This window comes from Anolis carolinensis, chromosome 4, assembly GCF_035594765.1.
Source record: "Anolis carolinensis isolate JA03-04 chromosome 4, rAnoCar3.1.pri, whole genome shotgun sequence".
In the NCBI taxonomy this organism is placed as follows: Eukaryota; Metazoa; Chordata; class Lepidosauria; order Squamata; family Dactyloidae; genus Anolis; species Anolis carolinensis.
The window spans coordinates 201,291,422-201,315,010 of NC_085844.1; the positions used below are offsets into that span (position 1 = coordinate 201,291,422).

Below are 23,589 nucleotides of genomic sequence, written 5' to 3' on the forward strand. Positions count from 1 at the left end.
TTCATGATGGCTGTCTTACACTGACAGCTAGCAAGGGTCTTCCTAGCCTGCTCATGAAGATCATGACAAGTGTGTGCTGCTTTATTCCACCCTTCACTCTAGCTTATGTCAAAAACGAAAGCAGCCTTTCAGAAATGAAAATGCTGGTCTGACATAGTCTTTAATATTTGCCTTCTGTTTGGTTTGTTAGAACAGAATGGAGCCATTTACTCATTGTTGGCATTTTCTGAATCAAATATCAGTATTATCTCAATTAACATGCTTCGTGTTGAGAACATTTTCATAATTTGTATTGATTCAGCCATCCTTTTCCATCCCACAGATTTTAGGCTTGCAAATTGAAGCATGCTGAGTAAACGGAAGTCTGAGCCCACAGACATTTTTTTTCAGACTTCTAGATCAATCTTCTGTATGATATTTTTGTTACTGGGTTATGGTACAATAGCAAACCTCAGCCCTGCTGCATTGTGTTGCAGAGTTTTAGGATGTTGCAGAAGTGTGTTTATAATAGTAGTTTGGGCTAAATGAGAGGTATAGCTTAGGGCAGGGTGAATGAGGGCATTTCCTCCAATAAGAATTCTGAAATACGGTAGTTCTTCAGAGGTCCCCAAATTTCTAGCATGGCACAATAGTCAGCCTTCTATATTCAGAGATTCAGTATCCATAGATTTCAACCAGGCTTGAAAATATTTGGCTTAAGGGGCGCTAATTTACTATACCATTGTATATATTATTTGAACAGTTATGTATTTGGTTATCTTGGATCCAAACGTCAGTGGATACTAAGAGTCCACGATAACTTTAGTTAAGCATTTAGAAATATAGCTCAGTTGTTCAAAGAAAAAGGGCTGGCAAAATTGCATAGGGATTGTGTGCACACAAAACACAAGAGTTAGTTTTTTGTTAATGTTATTACCTGCCATCAGTTCGATTTTTACTTGTGGTGACAATGCTATGAATGAGAGATCTCTAAAGCCCCTTCTACACTGCTATATAAAATCCAGATTATTTGCTTTGTACTGGATTATATGGCAGTGTAGACTCATATAATGTGGATTATCTGCCTTGATATTCTGGGTTATATGGCTGTGTGGAAGGGCCCTAGGTGGCTCTATTCTCAACAGCCCTGCTCAGGTCTTGCAGACTGGGGGCTCTGGCTTCCTTGATTTGAGTATGTTCATCTGGAATGCAGTCTTCTTCTCTTCCTACTGCCTTCTACCATACCAAGCATTATTGCCTTTTCCAATGACTCATGTCTTTCCATGATATGGTCAAAGTCTGTTTACTCATTCTGACAACTTCTAGGGAGAATTCAGGCTTGATTTGCTCTAGGCCCCATTTGTTATTATCTAAGAAGCTTCAACATTGGAAGTATAGTGCTTTCTTTCAACTCTATGATTCTATAAACACTGATGAGTATATATGGTATCACCTCCTTAGCTTATGTGTCACTTTTCCAGGATAAACATGTTTAATTTATCAAGTATTGAATGTTGCAATTGGCCAGCTTGATTAGCACTGAATAACCTTTCAGATTCAAAGCCTGGCTGCTTCCTGCCTGCGGGGAATCCTTTGTTGGGAAGTGTTAGCTCACCCTGATTTTTTCGTGTCTGGAATTCCCCTGTTTTCTAAGTGTTGTTCTTTATTTACTGTCCTGATTTTAGAGTTTTTTTTAGATGGCACGGCAGATGAACTCAACCAGAGAAGTCAGCCATAGCAGTGTTGTGGCCGATAGAAATAATACCAAAGGAAATCCTTTTAGCAGAGCACTTGATGAACCAACCTGGATGCAGCATATTATTTGAGAACACAGAAATGTTGACAACCACCATGTCAGACTACACAAAGAATCCACAAGCATGTGGGCAATTTCAACAGAAAGGAGGAAACCATTAAAATGAACAAAATCTGGCTACTAGTATTAAAAACCTCCAGAATCAGGACAATAAATAAAGAACAACACTCTGAAAATAGGAGAATTCAAGGCATGAAACAATCAGGGCCAACTAACACCTCTCAACAAAGGATTCCCCAAGGCAAGAAGCAGCCAGGCTTTAAAGCTGAAAGGCTATTCAATGCTAATCATGGTGGCCAATTGCAACATTTACACTTGCCACAAACATACCACCCTGGAGATTACACAGATATATAAACCCCACTTGCCTAGGTTTCTGTGAGTTTTCTGATGTTTTGGCGCATAATTTGTAAAATCACAACCTAATTTGATGTTTAATAGGCTTTTCCTTAATCCCTCCTTATTATCCAAGATATTCCCTTATCCAAGCTTCTGCCGGCCCGTTTAGCTTGGATAAGTGAGACTCTACTGTATCTGTGGAATGTCCAGGGTGGGAGAACGAACTCTTGATTAGCATTTAATGGCCTTCCAGCTTCAAAGCCTGGCTGGCTACTGCCTTGGGGAATCCTCTGTTGGGAGGCGTTAACTGGTCCTGATTGAGGCAAGTGTGAATGCTGGCTAAATGCCTCAATCAGACAAGAGTTCTTTCTCCTACCATGCACAGATTCGCCTAGTTTCCAACAGACCCCACAACCTCTGGGGATGCCTGCCACAGATGTGGGCGAAACGCCAGGAGCAAATGCTTCTGGAACATGGCCATACAGCCCGGGAGGCTCACACGGCAATCCAATGATTCCGGCCATGAAAGCCTTCGACAGCCTACGGTGCGGAAGAAGAAGGAGGAACAGCACGTCAGTGACCTCTTGAGCAATCCTTCGCCTGCCCTAACTCTCTTCCTCTTCAAAGAGTTTGACTAGGAAGGAAGCAAGGAACCCTTTCTGGAGCCTCTGAAGAAGCCCCGCCCCCTCGGCAGGGGGAAGCCAATCCGCGCGGGGGCGTGACGTCACCGGGCGGGCGGGAGAGAGGGAGGGGGGGTTTGGGGAGCGAGCGCGAGGCTGGTCCGTCGCCTCAGCGGCTCCTTTTCCTGTGGCGGCGCGCGAGGGAGCCGGGGCGCGGGTGTGAGGGAGGAAAGGACTCTCTGTGAGGAGGAGAGCCGGCCCTTCCTTGCTCGCTTCTTCGGGACGGACTGAACAAAGAAGGTCGGGGGAAGGAAGCCAAGGAAGGGAGTGGAGTTTCTCGCCGGCCGTTTGGGCTCAAAGTTCCTCTTGTTGAGGAGGGAAGGCGGCGCCTCCTCCTCCTCCTCCTCCTCACAGGGCCCAGGCGAGGCCAGGCGGCGATGCTGTCCAACTCCCAGAACCAGGGCCCTCCCGCCCTGTTCCCCAACCCGCCGCCCCCTCCGCCCCTGCCGCCGCCTCAGCAGCAACAATTGGCCCCCCAACAGCAGCAGCAGCAGCAATTCCCTCAGTTCCACCTCAAGTCCGCCCTCCCGATCAAGAAGAACGCCATCACGGATGACTACAAGGTCACCACGCAGGTCCTGGGGCTGGGCATCAACGGGAAAGTCCTGGAGATCTTCAACAAGAAGACCGGGGACAAGTTCGCCCTCAAGGTAATGAAATATATCGACACCCGGCTGGGCAAACTTAGGCCCTCCCTCCCTTCCTCCCTCCAGGTGTTTTGGACTCCAACTCCCATCATCTTCAGCTTCAGGCCCTTTCCTTTCTCCCCTCAGCCGCTCTAATTGGCTCCATAGATCCCAAGGAAGTGGTGTATAGGCTTTATGGACCTACGCTGTAGCCACACTACACAATTATAGCACAGGCATGGGCAAACTTAGGCCCTCCAGGCGTTTTGGACTTCAACTCCCACCATTCCCTTTTTTTATTAGTTTTCTTAAAATACATCCATACATCAGTACCTTCAATACTCTTATATTTTACACTTAATTCATTAAATCAACTATATCTTGTATGCTGTTTTGTTCACCTCTGTCCCCCCCCCCCCCCCCCCCCAGCCATTTCAATTTACAGTCTCTTTCCAAAATACAATTTCTTCTTGTGGAGGTAATTTCCCATTTACAGTAGAGTCTCACTTATCTAAGTTAAACGGGCCCGGCAGAAGCTTGGATAAGCGAATATCTTGGATAATAAGGAAGGATTAAGGAAAAGCCTATTAAACATCAAATTAGGTTATGATTTTATAAATTAAGCACCAAAACATGTTTTACAACACATTTGACAGAAAAAGCAGTTCAATACGCAGTAATGTTATGTTGTAATTAATGTATTTATGAATTTAACACCAAAATATCACAATAGATTGAAAACATTGACTACAAAAATGGCTTGGATAATCGAGAAACTTGGATGAGGGAGGCTTGGATAAGTGAGACTCTACTATACTTCTTTTAAACCCTTCTCAATAATTTTTTCCCAAACCTCATCAAAGTCATTTCCCTTCCAAACCCCTTTCCTAACTCTTAACCTACATGTCAACTTATCATTTATTGCTAATTCCATAGTTCTTTGTGCCATTCTTCTATCTGTATGTTTGTTTTACCTTTCCAGTTCCTTGCTATCAACAACCTTGCTGCAGTTAACATATTATTTATTGCTTCATTCTCTGTTTTTTCCAATTTCTTGACATTATATAATGACAACAATGCAATACTTGCACTTTTTCCCATCTTCTTATCTATTATAGCTTCTATTTCTCTAAATACCTTCCCCCAAAATACATTTACATATTTACATTGCCACCATATATGTATATATGTACCCACCTCCTGGCAACCTCTCCAACAATTCTTTGTGGCAACTCCCACCATTCCTAACAGCCTCAGGCCCCTTCCTTTTCCCACTCAGCCGCTTAAGCTTAAGCTGTTAGGAATGGTGGGATTTGGAGTCCACCTGGAGGGAAGGAGGGAGGCAGGGCCTAAGATTATATATATAGATTAGTAAGAAATAATAATAAAACAACAATGGTAGAAATAATAAATAATAAAACTGCAGTCATACTAATGATAATACAGGTGCTCCCCGAGTTAGAAACAGCCCACTTACCAACAACTAATCGTTGGGAACTGCCTTTGTACTCCTTGGCTTATTTAGCCTTTGATTTAACTTTCCACTAACATTTGTTATTGGAGATGATTTGAAATGGCTGTAACAGTCGTTCAGCATTTTCCACTTTTACTGATACCCTTGGTGTCATCATGGGTTCTAAACTATTGCCTTTAAATGTTTGCTTTCAGAGTGCCTTTAAATGTTTGCTATTACTTACAATTTTATTTATATACAGGCAGTCCCCCGCGTTACACATATGTAACATACATACAATATAGTTAAGAATGGGGTAAGATAACAGGAAGTAAGAAAAAATATACCCCTGGGAAGGGAAATTCACTCCTGACAGAGTTATTATGGGGAAAAGGTGTCTCCACTGAAGCTTTCTCAGCAATCCTTTTTTCCACAACAAGCTAGTTCAGCCTGAGGACGTGGACAAGGTGCTTGGAGAGGTGAGGGCTACCACATGCATCCTAGACCCCTGCCCATCCTGGCTAGTGAGAAAAGCCAGAGGGGGATTGGCCGAGTGGGTGAAGGTGGTGGTGAATGCCTCCCTTCGGGAAGGCATATTTCCAGCGAGCCTTAAATTGGCTGTGATCAAACCGCTGTTGAAGAAGCCATCACTGGACCCCACTCAATTGGATAGCTATCGGCCTATTTCCAATCTCCCCTTTTTGGGCAAGGTCGTGGAACGTGTGGTGGCCGCACAACTCCAGGCATTCTTGGTTGACACTGATTTTCTAGATCCGGCGCAGTCTGGTTTCAGGCCGGGGCATGGTACCGAGACAGCCTTGGTCGCCTTAGTCGATGATCTACGCCGGAAACTGGACAGGGGGAGTGTGTCCCTGCTGGTTCTGCTGGACCTCTCAGTGGCCTTCGATACCGTCGATCACGGTATCCTTCTGGGGCGCCTTGCCGGGATGGGTCTCAGAGGTACTGTTTTGCAGTGGCTCCGGTCCTTCCTGGAGGGGCGTTCCCAGATGGTGTCATTGGGGGACACCTGCTCGGCCCCACAACCATTGACTTGTGGGGTCCCGCAGGGTTCAGTACTGTCCCCCATGTTGTTCAACATATACATGAAGCCGCTGGGAGAGATCATCAGGAGTTTCGGGGTTCGGTGTCATCTGTACGCAGATGATGTCCAGCTCTGTCACTCCTTCCCACCTGTCACTAAGGAGGCTGTTCAGGTCCTGAACCGGTGTCTGGCCTCTGTGTCGGACTGGATGAGGGCGAACAAATTGAAACTGAATCCAGACAAGACAGAGGTCCTCCTGGTCAGTCGCAAGGCTGAACAGGGAATAGGGTTACAGCCTGTGTTGGACGGGGTCGCACTCCCCCTGAAGACACAGGTTCGCAGTCTGGGGGTTCTCCTGGACTCATCGCTGAGCCTGGAGCCCCAGGTCTCGGCGGTGGCCAGGGGAGCCTTTGCACAACTAAGACTTGTGCGCCAGCTGCGCCCGTTCCTTGGGAGGTCTGACTTGGCCACGGTGGTCCACGCTCTGGTTACATCCCGTTTGGACTACTGCAACGCTCTCTACGTGGGGTTGCCTTTGAAGACGGCCCGGAAGCTCCAATTAGTACAACGGGCGGCAGCCAGATTAATAACTGGGGCGGCTTATAGGGAGCGTACCACCTCCCTACTTAGCCAGCTCCACTGGCTGCCGATATGCTACCGAGCCCAATTCAAAGTGCTGGTTTTGACCTACAAAGCCCTAAACGGTTCTGGCCCAATCTACTTGTCCGAACGTATCTCCTCCTATGAGCCAGGAAGATCCCTAAGGTCATCTGGAGAGGCCCTGCTCTCGGTCCCGCCTGCCTCACAGGCACGGCTGGTGGGGACGAGGGACAGGGCCTTCTCGGTGGTGGCTCCCCGGCTGTGAAACACCCTCCCCAGAGAAATACGGCAAGCCCCAACCCTTTTGAGTTTTAGAAAAGCCCTGAAAACATGGCTATGTGCCCAGGCTTTTGAAGATTAAACGATAATGACGACCCGGACTGATTTACGGCTACAGCACGAGGATTTTGGAGGAATGGATTTTAATAATATGTTTTTATATTTTTTATATTGTTTTAATTGTTTTATTGGATTTTTATAGCTGTTTTAATTATGTATAGGCATCGAATTGTTGCCAATTTTGTACGCCGCCCTGAGTCCCTTCGGGTGAGAAGGGCGGGATATAAATGTTGGAAATAAATAAATAAAATAAATAGTGATCGCATGAACAGAAAGTGAGGTCAAATCTTCTGAACAGGGGCACAGACAGCACAAGAAACACCATGGGGTGTGAAGGCTTTCCTATTCTATCCAAAGCATACATGAGGAGCACACAAAAAGATAGGTGACATGATTTCATTTATGGAAATATGATGTTCCAAAATCAGGAAACTGGCAGGATGGGAAACTAGTGAGAGAGACATTATAGTATTGTATGGTATAGTATATACTGTAGTATAGTATAGTAGGGGGGTGGGATGAGTTCCTGCTGTTAACCCCAACTTCTGCCAAACTAGCAGTTTGAAAACATGCAAATGTGAGTAGATCAATAGGTACCACTCCGGTGGGAAGGTAACAGAGCTCCATGCAGTCATGCCGGCCACATGACCTTGGAGGTGTCTACAGACAACGCCAGCTCTTCGGCTTAGAACCACCAACTCCCAGAGTTGGACACGACTAGACTTAATGTCAGGGAAAAACCTTTACCTTTACCTATACTGCCCAAAACCTATATAGAGAGAGCTGGAATTACATTGTAACAGTAATAACAATTACTGTTCTGACTTGTATACAAATTCAATGTATGAACAAACCTACAGAACCTATCTTGTTTGTAACCTGGGGACTGCCTGTAAATAATAAAAACGTAACAACTCGGATTAGTGTGTGACGTCTTTTGGGGCAGTCCATCTTTCTCATATTGTGCCTAGTTCAGTGATGTTTTGGTCTTCAACTCCCAGAAATCCTAACAGCTGATAAACTGGCTAGGATTTCTGGGAGCTGTAGGCCAAAACACCTGGGGACCCACAGGTTGAAAACCATTGGCCTAATTGACAGTCCACCACTATATATAGATATGCACACAGTCTTTTTTTCACAGGAAGAGGAGGTAGAAGGGGGCACTGTTTTTGTGGCCTTTCCACACTGTCCCTTTATCTGTTTATCTCAGGTTATCTGGCAGTGGGAACTCATTTATTCCAGTTTAAAGCAGATACTCTGGGATTAGATCCTGGGATAAAGGGCAGTGTGAAAGGGCCTAAGAAGTTATCTCCTTCCCATTGTAAACTTTTTGAGGGAAAGGGCAGCACTTGGTGATTTAATCTCTCATTGTGGATTTTTTCCTCTGTTCCTCCAAACCAACAGCTGCATGAAAGAGGAGTTTCCCAAGAATGATGTTATCAGGGAGTTAACATTCCATCTGAAATTACAATGCAATTTTATGTTAAGGGGTTCAAATGGTCATCACTTGGCATTGCTCACAAAGAGTTGCAAACCTCTCTTATAAGTTCCTTTTGAAATTTCACCATACTTCTCTACTGCTGAAGTCTTTAGTTCTGTTAAGGGTGGATGGTTTTTTTTAAACAGCAAAGAAAACAAAAGCCCAGAATAATAAATTGGTATTAATGCATCTATTTTGGGACACCCTAAAGGCACCCTGTCCTTGGAAACTAAGCAGTGTCAGCCTTGCTTAGTACTTGAATGGGATACAGTGAATGAATTCTAGATGCTATAGACTATATTTCAGAAGACGGAATTGGCAAAACCACCTCTTGAGTATTCTTTGTCTAAGAAAACTATGACATTCAGGAGATTGCCATAAGTTGACAGGTGACTGGAAGGCATCTAACTATTTATCTGTTGTCGAAGGCTTTCATGGCCGGAATCACTGGGTTGTTGTGAGTTTTCCGGGCTGTATGTTCCAGAAGCATTCTCTCTATTAGATATCTATCCATATACGCCCCATACATATACACACACACATGCATACATATTTAAAAACTATATTATGTATTCATATGTTAACTCGATCCTCATAAGGGCTCTAGAGGCTTACACCACAGGTTAAAAGAAACATAGTTGGTGTTTTATTCCCGCCTCCGCCACCTCCCAGTCCCCTTCTTTTGAAAACCCCATTGCAGTAAGTTCCCGAATGGAGAAAGAGACAGTTACTTTCACCATCATTGCCCTGAGAATCCGCAGATGGTTTTTCTCCCCCTTCCCCCTCCATCTCTGAGGGTGTCCAAAAGAGGTGAGGAGGAGGATGTGAAATTAACCCACAACAGTTTTTTGCTTGACAGTAAAAGGAATGTGTCATTGCCTTTGGGAGAACCTTCCATGATGAATCTTCTCCTGAGACAGGTCATCTCCTTTTGAAAGGCCATTAAAAAGAAAAGCCTTTAAATGCAAGCACAGCCCCACGTAATAAAGGAAGCTCTTTGTAAAGAAAATGGGGACTCTTATATTGTCATCTTGTCAGATCTGATGATAGTTCTGTCTCAGTTTGGACAATGGGAATGGAGCATAAGGTGACTTTGCTTTCTTGTATATCCTTATTATAAATGCTTTTAAACATGTTCTCATGTCCATAACTGTGGGGCCTCACTGCATAATATTTAAACACGTGCATTTGTGGAGTACAAAGCCGAAGAAAGCCACTAAAATCTGGTATACTATATATGAGGTTCCTTGGACAGAGAGTGGGAAGATTAGATTGGTTTGCATTTTTGTGTCAATTTAACAATTTACATTTCCCAGATCAGCAGACAAAATAAAATATATTTGCATTCTTACAGTTTTTAGGATAGAGATTCTTAGTTAAAAACATTCCTGCATATTGGTTAAATTAATATGCAGAAAAAGGGTGAAATTGCTTGCATGTATTAGGAAATATAGCACAGAGTCATGCAGACTTTAAAATTTGACATGTGATGTCAGAATGAGATCAAGGCTAGAAAAATGGGAAAGCAAGAAAAACCAAAGGGCAACATTTTGGATGTGTCTATACTGTAGAAATAACGTAGCTTGACATGGCTTTAACTGCCATGGTTCAATACTATGAAATCTTGGGAGTTGTAGTTTGTCGAGATACCAGTACTATTTAGCAGGAAAGGATAAAGATCTTGTAAAACTTCAGCTCTTACGATTACATAACAATGAAGTGGCAGTTAAAGCGGTGTCAAAATGTGTTATTTCTGCACTGTAGATGTACCCCTGGTGTAATTGCACACAGACTTGCACACATTTGTTTCATGTAATGGAGGTGCAAAATACAGTGTTCCCTCACTACTTTGCAGTTCACTTTTTGCGGATTCACTGTTTCGCGGTTTTTCAATAAACTCTAAAAGACTATTATAAATCATAAAAAATACAATTTACAGCCTAAGGAAGGGAGGAAGGAGAAGTCGAGCGGAGAGAAAAGAAGCCCAAGCGGCAACGGGAGGAGGAGGCAATTTATCAACACACGATTGGTTGATAAAAACTTAAAATAGTGTATAACTACTAAAATAATGTATAAATATTAAAATAAATACAGCATCCCTACTTTGCGGATTTTCACTTATTTTGGGTGGTCCTGGAACCTAACCTCAGCGATAGGTGAGGGAACACTATATATCTTAGAATCTGTGTCTAGTGTAAAAGAGCCCCCGCTCATCTTTATTTTAATATTAGTTCACATATAAAGCCTGTAGAAATAATGTCCTTTATGAATACATGTGTTTATTTGTATAGTTGTTATTTTATCAAGGACTTTATTTCACAGTTCATAGAGAGTTTATAAGTAATTGTTCTGCTATACCAAGAAACAAGGTTGTATGGATTATTAGGAGAGATTTCAACTTACAACTTCCTGTTTCACCTTGAATCATTCATTTCAGGATAGTGGCTGTTTTAAAAGGCCCAGGTGGGCTAGGATACTTACTTTTAAATCCGTGGTTGGCTGTCAAGTTGATAGGCCGACCTTCAGTCATGTCTGTCTCTGTGCCTAGAATACCATATAAAGCAGCTTTGTAAATAAGACTATGTAAGTTACTGGCCCACAACAGTTTTCCTAATTTGCCTGCCCACACATTCCTGAGTGGGGGCCACTTTCCAACTTGAGGTAAAAAGCAAAGTTTTCAGCAGGTGTTGGAGTACTTGTTTATAATGAGTGACTGACCTTTGTGCTTTTGTGAGATGGGGCTGAAGGAAGTGGGAATGAGCTCACAGAGCCCTGATGTAACTGAACAGATGCACTACCTTATGTTACAAGATTAGTTTTATACCTCCCCACCATGTGTAAAAAAAGAGTCTACTGACATGCTTCAAACACCTCCCCACAGGGAGAAAAACATTGCTATGGGGTTCATCTACACTGTAGAATTCATGCAGTTTGACAACACGTTAACTGTCATGGTTCAATACTATGGAATCATAGTAATCATGTAGTTTGGTGAGGCACCAGCAGTTTTTAGCAGAGAGAGCTAAAGACCTCTCTACAATTACAACTCTCTTTAGCAGTTAAAGTGATGTCAAATTGCATTAATACTACAGTTTAGATGCACCTAAGATAAAACATTTTCTCTTCATTGGATACACATCACACATAATAGAGTTTGTAAGTGGTACACTGAAAAGCATAGTTCATTGTTCCCAGTACTCCTTTTTACTGATATTCTGCTTGTCTCGTCCATCATTTTTTTATGGCTAAATATGAGAGTTAATTGTAATTTTATATGTTGGAAACTGCATTTTGAGGGTTGGGCCTGAAAAGGTGGTCTAAAAATATTTTAGACAGAATTACAAATTGATGATAAACTAGCCTTTTTAACCCAAGCCCAAATTTGCAGTCTCCATTATATGGCCTTAGAAGCCCATCACCACATTCTCCATCATTTGAGACACTGGCATATCAGTCCTTGCTTTCTTAATCTATGAAATAGAAATAATGCAAGCCTACCTTACAGGCTTGTTCTAAGAATATTCAATAATATTTGAAGACACTAAATTAAATGAGATAATTAAAACTTCCTAATCTTTCTCAACTTCTCTCTTGATACTTTCTCAACCTGCCTCCTGATTTGAATAATTTATATTTTTTGTGGCTGACCTTCAGTGGAAACTTACTGTTAAAAACTCAAGATAGGTCTAGAAGACCTCACATTCCCCAAGGTTTCTTGGATGTTTGTTTTGAAACATTTTCTCATTCCTAACATTTTAAAAATGTGTCTGTGTCAGCTGTCTCTGCCCTTTTTATTGCAGTAATTGGATGTGAGGATGGCACACAGTTTACAATATACAAAGAGGAAAGTGCTGGCTTCTATGACTGTGTGGTTTTTAGGTATTTCTATGGCAATGGCATGTCTTCTCATGATATACTTATAAATCTAAGACACGAATAAACAAAACCAGCAAAACTGAAGCCCACAGTTCTCAAGAGAAAAATTACTTGTGTTTGGAGCGGACGTATACCAGTAGACATCCCTTCATGTTTTTTTTCTTATAAGATTTTAAAAGGGAAAGAGAATTGGCAATCTATCATTACTGAAATTTATGGAATGTCTCTCATTATATGTCCATTATGATCTTTAAGTAAGCTGTAACCCTGATTATTTATTTCTATTTTATTCCACCTTTCTCCCAATGTAGGGACTTTAATTAAGGAAGTTTGAGTTAGAATTCTGTTTAAGACAGAGCACTGTGTTATCTCATCTATTATATGAAAAGTAGCACATAGATGTGTGTGTGTGTGCATGCATGATGTCTTTGGAAGGACTTCCACTGAGCTTTGAATATTTTCAGAAATCTAATGCATACTTTTAGGTTAGATGGGTATATTTGGCATATGTCAGAAGAGCAGAACATTATGTGTTTTAGACATAAATTTGCTCCTACACGTTAGTTGCTCAGAAATGCTGTATATTACCCTGTTAATTACAAATATAAAACAAAAAACAAGAAGTCGCCTTATGTTGCAATTAAATCTTATTTCCTCTTTTTCAAAAAACATCTGCTTTAAAAGCAACTGAAAAAGAAAACCCAGGCATTTCTCATACATGGAGACGTCTGCCTGGCTCCTCCATCAGATTGTCAGTGTAGCAGCCATAAAGGTACTATTATATCTGAGCCAGGCTAATTCTCCCTCCCAGCTATAAATGAGTATGCTCAGTCTCTGTTTTGACAGAATGCTCTTAATCAATTTGGCAGTTGCCTCAGCTACTCTCTATTGTGCCTTTTCAACACTCCTATGTGAAATAACCAATCTTTGCCAACAGATCCATGTCTACTGGATCTGCATGAAAATATCAGTAGACTGGCCCCATACCTGTTATATTATATAGTATCTGACCTAATGTGTTCACTAATAGTGAAATGTAGCAGAGGCCTGTGGGGGATTGATTTCCCTTTTTCTGGTGGGAAGAGATCACCTCTCTTCTCTTTATATTCTAACTTTTTCAGTGGATAATAGTGTTTATGTAAATGTTTATGTATCATGTTGATTTTTAAAGGGCTTCACTTACATAATTTTAGTAATCTATACAGCAGCCGCGTATTATTGTTCACACTGGCTTATGTTCAACATCATGGTAATTATTAGAACAGGTGATTGTTAGCACAATGGAAACTGCTTCCTCTTCCTTTCCCCCTGCAACACGTGAACAAAGGCTATGGAGAGATCCATAGTCCATGAGAGCCAGTGGTGAGAGTGCACAAGTTGAGTCGCCTTCTTCTGTTTCAACTGAAAGAAAGTATATCAAGAGAACAAGGCTGCTTCATCCTATTAATGATCCCAGACTGTAAATAGGAAGTTTTGACTAGAGACGGTGGCTAGATTAGTGACAGTATTTTAAGTTTATGGCAGGATGAGATGCATTCCTCAGCCAGAGCTTGGCAACGTTGATTTTACTGACATCTCCAGCCAACATGTCTTCTGCAGTGCATCACTCTGTGGGGCAACTTCCCATTTGCCTTGATTTTCTTTGTCTAGTAAATGAGATTAAGTAAGCAGTTAGGTCCAAATATAGCAGTCATAAGTGAAGTCTTCCACTTTTATTAGAACTGCTGAATGGCTGAAACTTTTAGTAGATGAAACAACTGTGTTTTCTACACTCCGGTGTGCATCACCTCAGCTTATCAATGGAAGACAATTCTCCTGATAATGGAGGGCATCTTGATGAACATAGACAGCAATTGAATATAAATATATGGTGTTCATTCAGTCGTTATCTGTTTATAATGGGAAAGATCAATTTAGCAGTGTCAACACAAAACCAATAACTGAAGAAATCAGATACCAGGAAATAATTGCAGCAGAGCTTGCCTTATTTCTGGCAGTGCTGCTCGTTGCCAGGAGCTAAAGCTGAAACTTTCCCTACAGTTTCATATTTCAGTTTCCTGCAAACATTGGCCATGTTTTTGTTGCCATTTCTTGTTTCCAGAACTCATGAGTATTATTAACACAGTTCTTCCTTACTTAAAGTGGGGGGGAAACAATTGAGAATCTCATAAATGTTAGATTACTGCTTCCGGTTATGGTTGAGCCTGATGGGACTTCCATAAAGAAGGACTTGTTGCTGAATCTGTTCGCATTTCATGTACATGGCAGTTTATAGCTCATCTCTAGCACTTGGCATGGAAATCATGACAGTAAACAATGATACTAGCAGTCATCCTGTTATTGGAGTCATGCATGTTTCTGCCAAATAAATGGAAATTTTCAAGACAGTCCAAGTGAATAGGTTGAAGCATTTGGCCTGTTTGATACGTTTAATTCAGCAGTGAGAAAAAGTCTTGCAGATAACGTCTTTTGTAGAAATGTTGGCTGGTCAGTGATCAATTTGGTATGAAATGGAATTAGAAAAGCACTCAGTAGTAATTAAATTCTAGCTTAGTGTAAGTGAGACTTTTTCTGGACTCAATGCTTCTCTTCTAGGAAGCAATTCTTTAAATTGGCAAGGGACTGTTAACTTTCCACTGACATTGAGAAAACATTATGAAATATACTTACAACCAGCCAAGATCCTGGATTCTTGAAAGACATATTACATTTCCCTCACAAATTGAAGGTGAAGATCATCAGTTATAACCAATTATTCCATAAAAGGAGGCAGGGGATATGTAACCTTCACCCTTCTCCCTCAAACTCCAAGCTGTTGGAAGAAAACAAAAGTACTAGAATGTATGTACTTTGTTAAATCTGTTCCACCTGAACATTAGGAAAAACTTCCTAACTATGAGAGCTGTTCAGCAGTGGAATTCTCTACTCCGGAGTGTGGTAATAATAATAATAATAATAATAATAATAATAATAATAATAATAATAATAATAACAACAACAACAACAACAACAACAACAACAACTTTATTTTTATACCCCGCCTCTATCTCCCCAAAGGGGACTCAGGGCGGCTTACATGGGGCCAAGCCCGAATAAAAACAGTAGCAGTATAAAACACAGCAATAGACAAAAACATGCACAATAAAAAAATTAAACATTAGCCAATAAAAACAAGAACTAATAAAAACATGGATTAAAACAGAGAGATTGTAAAAGTAGACTGGGTAAGGTGCACCATATAAATATTGTAAACACGAGGTGACTGATAAAGGGCTGCAAATTCTTGAAAGTGCAAATTGGGATAGAAATAGACCCTGTGGTAAAGGCTCCTTCTTTGGAGGCTTTTAAACAGAGGCTGGATGGCCATCTGTCGGGGGTGCTTTGAATGCAATTTTCCTGCTTTTTGGTAGAGGGTTGGACTGTATGGCTCATGAGGTCTCTTTCAACTCTATGATTCTATGGAGTACTACCGTAGCAGTGTCTAGCCACACATTGCTGTGGTGACGTGTGGTGTTATGGGAAATAAAGTATTAAGGAATTGGTGGTAGTTAGTATAGGTTATTTCCTAAAGCTTGTGAATATACAATATTTCTGGTTGTTCCTTTTTTTGTCTGTTGGAGGCAAGCATGAATGCTGCAGTTAGCCACAGTGATTAGCATGAAATGGCCTTTCAGCTTCAAAGATTAGCTGCTTCCTCCCTGAGGGAATCTTTTGTTGGGAGGTGTTAGCTGGTCCTAATTGTCTCCTGTCTGGAATTCCCCAGTTTTCAGAGTGTTGTTCTTTGCAATATTTTGTGTTATTCTACTGTCTGTGTAGATGAAGAAGTATCCATATACAGTGCTTGAGCACACACTCTCAAAAAGAAAGGCTGTGGCCCCCAGAAAATGGGATTGGTCAGGCTTTGATGATGCAAGGCTATTCAGTGCTATTCATGCTGGCCAACATGGCCCTAAGTAGGAAACAGCCAGGCAAGTGGGGTTTATATCCCTGTGACAGGATGGGAGAAAGAAATCTTGTCTGTTAGAGGGAAGTATGAATGCTGCAATTAGAATGATTAGCATTTAATGGTCTTTCGGCTTCAAAGCCTGGCTGTTTCTTCCCTGGGGGAATCATAGAATTGTAGAATCCCTTGTTGGGAGGTGTAAGCTAGCCTTGATTGCTTCTTGTCTGGAATTCCCCTGTTTTCAAAGTGTTGTTCTTTATTTACTGTTCTGATTTTAGAGTTTTTTTAATACTTGGAGCCATATTGTGTTCATTTTCATGTTTCACAGTAACACAGTAATAATAACATTAGTAAGTAAGTAACTTTATTTTTCTATCCCGTCAACATCTCCTGGCTGGGACTCGGGGCAGCTAACACAGGACAAAGGCCCGCAAACAATAACCAAAGTACAACAATTAAAACATTACAAAGAGTAAAAGCACAATAAAACGATATTATGCAGAACAATACATCAATCCATAAAAGCTCATTTAAAACATAAAATGAGTAACAATGTAATAAAATAAGATGGACCACCAATTTGGTGGAAGGGGATAGCATGGAGGGGCCATTTAAACTAAAGTGCAATAGTATTGTTATAAAGTGCTTCGGGGTAAGAGCACAAAGTGCAAACATATGTCGACTGTTGGGAAGGGGGACAAACATCCAAATTAATTGTAGGAGAAAAAAACAGTGCGAAGGAAAATGTATTAATTTAAATTTTGATCACGGGGACTAAGTTATTCAAATGCGCAACGAAAAAACCAAGTTTTTAACTCCTTTTTAAAGGATGCAAGGGTGGGTGCCTGCCTGATCTCCCTAGGGAGGGAGTTCCAGATCCGGCGGGCCACAACCAAGAAGGCCCGTTCCCTCGTCCCCGCCAACCGAGCCTGCAATGGAGACGGGGGCGAGAGAAGGGCCTCCCCGGATGATCAAAGAGATCGTGCAGGTTCATAGGGGTAAACACGGTCACTAATAATAATGACACTGATAATACACACTACTTCTCTCCCTTCTCAGCTTCCTCCCTTGGGGAATCCTTTGTTGGGAGGTGTTAGCTGGCTCTGATTGTTTCTTGTGTGGAATTCCCCTGTTTTCAGAATGTTCTTTATTTACTGTCCTGATTTTAGAGATTATACTGTTCTTTTTTATTATACCACAGTAACTTTTATATATTATATTTATAATACAATATTTGATTTGAACTGGATTATATGAGGCCTCTTCTACACAATGGTATAAAATCTACATTGAACTGGATTATATATAGGCAGTGTGAACTCAAGATAATCCAGTTCAAAGCAGATACTGTGGATTATTTGCCTTGGCATTCTGGGTTATATAGCTGTGTGGAAGGGCCTTGAGTCTACACTGGCATATAATCCAGTTCAAAGCAGATAATCTGTATTCTATAGGCAGTGTGGAAGAAGCCTAAGTGAACCCTGCCTGTCCCCTGGGCACTATTGTAGCTGAGGGAGTTGCTATGACATGAAGTGGGTGGGGTCTAAAGGGGGCGGGGTGTACCTTCTGACTGGCAGCCAGTAGGAGAACAGCTCTTTCTCATCCTCTGTAATCTGGATTTTATTTTTCTAGGTTTTTTTGTTTGAAAGACATAGATTGGATGACTATGTCTTTTGTGGCCAAATTTGGTGTGATTTGGTTCAGTGGTTTTGTTGTTTACTCCCTGGGAAAACACACATTATGTTTATATATATATATATATATATATATATATATATATATATATATATATATTAGCTTTGCCCGGCCACGCGTTGCTGTGGCTTATGGGGATCCTTTGGTGGCCAGGTGGAATAACAGTGAATAGCCTTGCAGTCTCAAAGCCTGGCCGTTTTCTGGAGTAGCTGGAGCTTTTTGTTGTATGAACATAGAGGCATGGATGAGGGGTTGTGCTGCCAAGTTGAGTGTTTCTGGGATGTGTAGTTTTGTTGTTGTGTCCTAGGCAGAAATGTCATTACTCTTTTATATATATACTAGCTGTGCCCGGCCACGCGTTGCTGTGGCTTAGTCTGGTGGTGTTGGTCAGTCTACATTAGGTTGTATTGATGCTGTGACCTCCACCTTCTTTATACTCACATTAGTAGTAGTATTTGAAGTCTGTTACCTTCTTCAATTTTTGTGTTGATTGATAATTGCTTGAGATCCCTGTTGTCTTTGGTTTGTTGTTAATTGTAATGTCTGATTCTGCTGAGTGCGGTTTATATTTTTATTGTGGTACAATAGTCTTTTTTTGTTTTGCCTGTGTAGGTGTTTATTATTATTGTTGTTGTAGTGATTATGAAGGTTGGATAAGTTAGATGCTACTGTATTGTTTTTTGGAGGCCCAGTGTAGCACTGACTGGCCTCTCAGCCTCAGTGCCTGGCTGTTTCTTGCCTGTGATGGTGTTGATTCTTATTGTTGTTGTTGTTGTCATTGTTATTATTGTAATTGTTTTTTTGGAGGCCAAGTGTGAATGTAGGGATTGGGGAGGTGGATGAGTTGTGTTGTAAAATTTTGTATTTGTTATAGTCACAATGCGTTGTTGTGAGTTTTGTGGGTCCGGATTGTGGTTTTGTGGTGTGGTTGTGTTGTTACAACTGGGAGGGAATGCTTTTGCATTGTTTTGCCAAGTTTTGTATTTCTGGGGCATTTAGTTGTGTTGTTATAGTCATGATGCGTTGTTGTGAGTTTTGTGGGTCCGGATTGTGGTTTTGTGTTGTGGTTGTGTTTTTACAACTGGGAGGCAAGGCTTTTGCGTTGTGTTGTCAAATTTTGTATTTCTGGGGCGTTTAGTTGTGTTATAGTCACGATGCGTTGTTGTGAGTTTTGTGGGTCCGTATTGTGGTTTTGTGGTGTGGTTGTGTTGTTACAACTGGGAGGGAATGCTTTTGCATTGTTTTGCCAAGTTTTGTATTTCTGGGGCGTTTAATTGTGTTGTTATAGTCATGATGTGTTGTTGTGAGTTTTGTGGGTCCGGATTGTGGTTTTGTTTTTACAAGTGGGAGGCAAGGCTTTTGCGTTGTGTTGTCAAATTTTGTATTTCTGGGGCGTTTAGTTGTGTTATAGTCACGATGCGTTGTTGTGAGTTTTGTGGGTCCGGATTGTGGTTTTGTGGTGTAGTTGTGTTGTTATAACCGGGAGAAAAGGCTTTTGTGTTGTGTTGTCAAGTTTTGTATTTCTGGGGTGTTTAGTTGTGTGCCAAGTTTCGTATTTCTGGGGCGTTTAGTTGTGTTGTTATAGTCACGATGCATTGTTGTGAGTTTTGTGGGTCCGGATTGTGGTTTTGTGGTGTGGTTGTGTTGTTACAACCGGGAGGCAAGGCTTTTACGTTGTGTTGTCAAGTTTTACATTCCTGGGGCGTTTAGTTGTGTGCCAAGTTTCGTATTTCTGGGGCGTTTAGTTGTGTTGTTATAGTCACGATGCGTTGTTGTGAGTTTTATGGGTCCGGATTGTGGTTTTGTGGTGTGGTTGTGTTGTTACAACCTGGAGGGAAGGCTTTTGCATTGTGTTGCCAAGTTTCGTATTTCTGGGGCGTTTAGTTGTGTTGTTATAGTCACGATGTGTTGTTGTGAGTTTTGTGGGTCCGGATTGTGGTTTTGTGGTGTAGTTGTGTTGTTATAACCGGGAGAAAAGGCTTTTGTGTTGTGTTGTCAAGTTTTGTATTTCTGGGGTGTTTAGTTGTGTGCCAAGTTTCGTATTTCTGGGGCGTTTAGTTGTGTTGTTATAGTCACGATGCATTGTTGTGAGTTTTGTGGGTCCGGATTGTGGTTTTGTGGTGTGGTTGTGTTGTTACAACCGGGAGGCAAGGCTTTTACGTTGTGTTGTCAAGTTTTACATTTCTGGGGCGTTTAGTTGTGTGCCAAGTTTCGTATTTCTGGGGCGTTTAGTTGTGTTGTTATAGTCACGATGCGTTGTTGTGAGTTTTATGGGTCCGGATTGTGGTTTTGTGGTGTGGTTGTGTTGTTACAACCTGGAGGGAAGGCTTTTGCGTTGTGTTGCCAAGTTTCGTATTTCTGGGGTGTTTAGTTGTGTTGTTATAGTCACGATGTGTTGTTGTGACTTTTGTGGGTCCTGTGTGGTTTTGTGGTGTGGTTGTGTTGTTACAACTGGGAGGCAAGGCTTTTGCATTGTGTTGCCAAGTTTTGTATTTCTGGGGCGTTTAGTTGTGTTGTTATCGCATGATGCGTTGTTGTGAGTGTTGTGGGTCTGGATTGTGGTTTTGTGGTGTGGTTGTGTTGTTGTAACCTGGAGGCAAGCCTTTTGCATTGTGTTGCCAAATTTCGTATTTCTGGGATGTTTTGTTTTGTTGTTATAGTCACTGCGCAAACAACTTTATCATTTTTATATATATACTAGCTGTGCCCGGCCACGCGTTGCTGTGGCTTAGTCTGGTGGGGTTGGTCAGTCTACATTAGGTTGTATTGATGCTGTGACCTCCACCTTCTTTATACTCACATTAGTAGTAGTATTTGAAGTCTGTTACCTTCTTCAATTTTTGTGTTGCTTGATAATTGCTTGAGATCCCTGTTGTCTTTGGTTTGTTGTTAGTTGTAATGTCTGATTCTGCTGAGTGCGGTTTATATTTTTATTGTGGTACAATAGTCTTTTTTTTGTTTTGCCTGTGTAGGTGTTTATTATTATTGTTGTTGTAGTGGTCATGAAGGTTGGATAAGTTAGATGCTACTGTATTGTTTTTGGAGACCCAGTGTAGCACTGACTGGCCTCTCAGCCTCAGTGCCTGGCTGTTTCTTGCCTGTGATGGTGTTGATTCTTATTGTTGTTGTTGTTGTTGTCATTGTTATTATTGTAATTGTTTTTTTGGAGGCCAAGTGTGAATGTAGGGATTGGGGAGGTGGATGAGTTGTGTTGTCAAATTTTGTATTTGTTATAGTCACGATGCGTTGATGTGAGTTTTGTGGGTCCGGATTGTGGTTTTGTGTTGTGGTTGTGTTCTTACAACTGGGAGGCAAGGCTTTTGCGTTGTGTTGTCAAATTTTGTATTTCTGGGGCGTTTAGTTGTGTTGTTATCGCACAATGCGTTGTTGTGAGTTTTGTGGGTCTGGATTGTGGTTTTGTGGTGTGGTTGTGTTGTTGTAACCTGGAGGCAAGCCTTTTGCATTGTGTTGCCAAATTTCGTATTTCTGGGATGTTTAGTTTTGTTGTTATAGTCACTGCGCAAACAACTTTATCATTTTTTATATATATATATATATATATATATATATATATATATATATATATATATGTGTGTGTGTGTGTGTGTGTGTGTGTGTGTGTGTGTGTGTGTATGTATGTGTGTGTGTGTGTGTGTATATATATATATATATATATATATATATATATATATATATATATATAAAACTTGTTGATTGAGATGGACTCATGTATGAGGATTGAATGAAAAGTAATGCCTCCACCTTCGTAACTCCTCAACAGATGGCAGTACTGGTATGCGGCAGGTACTGGCTTGTTAAGTAGATTTTCCTCTACAGTTCCATTTGGTGGGAAGCCTTAGCATTGAATGGTTGTGTTGCTAAAGTTCGAAGTATGGAACCCTGCACAGACAGTCGACCAATGCGACTTAAGCAACGTGCAGTCATTGAACTCTTGACAGCAGAAGGTGTCACCCCAAAGGAGATTTATCAGAAAATGCAAGCTGTTTATGGTGATTGTGTTGATTGTGTTGATGTGAGTACTGTGTGTCGTTGGGCGAGTAAGTTTAAAGATTTTGAGATGGGAACATCTGACTTGCGTGACAAACAAAGAGTTGGACGTCCTGTGACAGCAACCACCGAGTTTCACAAACAAACCTTTTGTTTGTGATTCAGGATGAGATACATGATTGACTTCCTTGATTCAACTTTTTATGAAAGAAAATCCAGGTGGCTTGGTGTTGAGAATGCTCAAAGCTCTGTTAGCCCCATGTAGATATGCACAAAGCTTTTCCTTTGGGGTGTTTTTGCACTTTACCTTTTGGATCTAAATTTGCATGTGCTTATAGGTAGGACTTGCCTTGAGCAAATTGGCACTGCTATAGTTTTGAAATAATTTTAGCTGTCAGACAACATGTAACAAACAGCCTATTAGAAAAATGCCTTTGGACTCCATGGCTCATTTAGCCTTTGATCTAACTCTCCATTATCATTTGTTATTGAGGATGATTTGAAATGGCTATAACAGTCATTCAGCATTTTTTACTTTTACTGATACTCTTGGTTTCATGGGTTCTAAATTATTACTGTGGTTTCGGAGTGCCTTTGAATGTTTGCTATTACTTACGTTTATATTTATATACAGGCAGTCCCCGAGTTACACACATCTGAGATATGTACGATATACAGTAGTTAAGAATGCGGTAAGACAACAGGAAGTGAGAAAAATATACCCCTGGGAAGGGAAATTCACTCCTGAAAGAGTTATCAAAAGGGGGGGGGGGGCAGGTGTGTCTACTGAAGCTTTCTTATCAATCCTTGTTTCCAGAACAAGCCAAATTTTTCAAAGTCTAATTATCACAGAAAGTGAGGTGAAATCTAACCTAGCGATTTTATTCGAAGTGTTTAATGCCAGTTCTAATGCTTCTTGCTTTTGCTTTTTGGTGTTTCTTTGCTAAGTATTTTCGCATTTTTATATCGCCATTTGTTCAGATTTTTTTTCTTTTTTATATAAATATGGACATTTTAGCTTTGTTTTTGGTTTTTGGTTTTTTTTCTCTCTCCCTTTTTGATCCTTTTTAAATCTCAGTTTTCCTACTTTCTATACAATCAAATGTTCTTACTCTTTCGATGTTAATTTACTCTATCTTATAAGGTAAAACTTCAATAAAAATATATTTTAAAAAAAGAGAATAAAAAAGAAAGTGAGGTGAAATCTGCCAAACAGGGGTGCAGACAGCAAGACAAACACCACAGAGGTGTTAATCCTTCTCTATGGTATTCAAAGCTAAAATAGACATATATTTGGCTGGAGTTACACTTTAAAAAGTACCTGTTATGACTTACATACAAATTCAGATTTTATCAAACCTACAGAACCTGTCTTGTTCATAATTTGGTTACTGCCTGTATATGGCAGAACTTTGAGGACAGGCTTGAAATCTTAATAATAATACCTGTGTTTATGGAAAGTTGAGTGCTCCCTCCTAAACTGCCGAGTTCTCATGTAGCACATTGCTGATTTCTATATTTTTGACTTTAGGATTTGGAAAAAGTAAATATGAAAGTTGCAAGCACATAGGCCAAACACCTACATTTTAAATGGTCTTGAACAGAACCACACTGTTCCCTGTGATAGGTATATATTGTAGATATTTATTACAGTGTTAAGGCATTCTCAGTTTGTTTAGTTTTAACGATTTTATGCTGACGTGGTTAGCTCAA

General features: G+C 40.9%; 1 protein-coding gene across 1 annotated transcript in view; it reads left to right on the top strand.

Moving 5' to 3' along the window:
• The first annotated feature begins 2,890 nt into the window (after window positions 1-2,890).
• mapkapk2 (MAPK activated protein kinase 2) overlaps window positions 2,891-23,589 on the top strand; it is a 110,580-nt gene continuing 89,881 nt past the window's right edge. Inside the window, exon 1 of the mRNA XM_003224011.4 lies at window positions 2,891-3,464. Coding sequence (XP_003224059.2) covers window positions 3,192-3,464 — 273 coding nt within the window. The 5' untranslated portion in view covers window positions 2,891-3,191. The remainder of the gene's footprint in view (window positions 3,465-23,589) is intronic.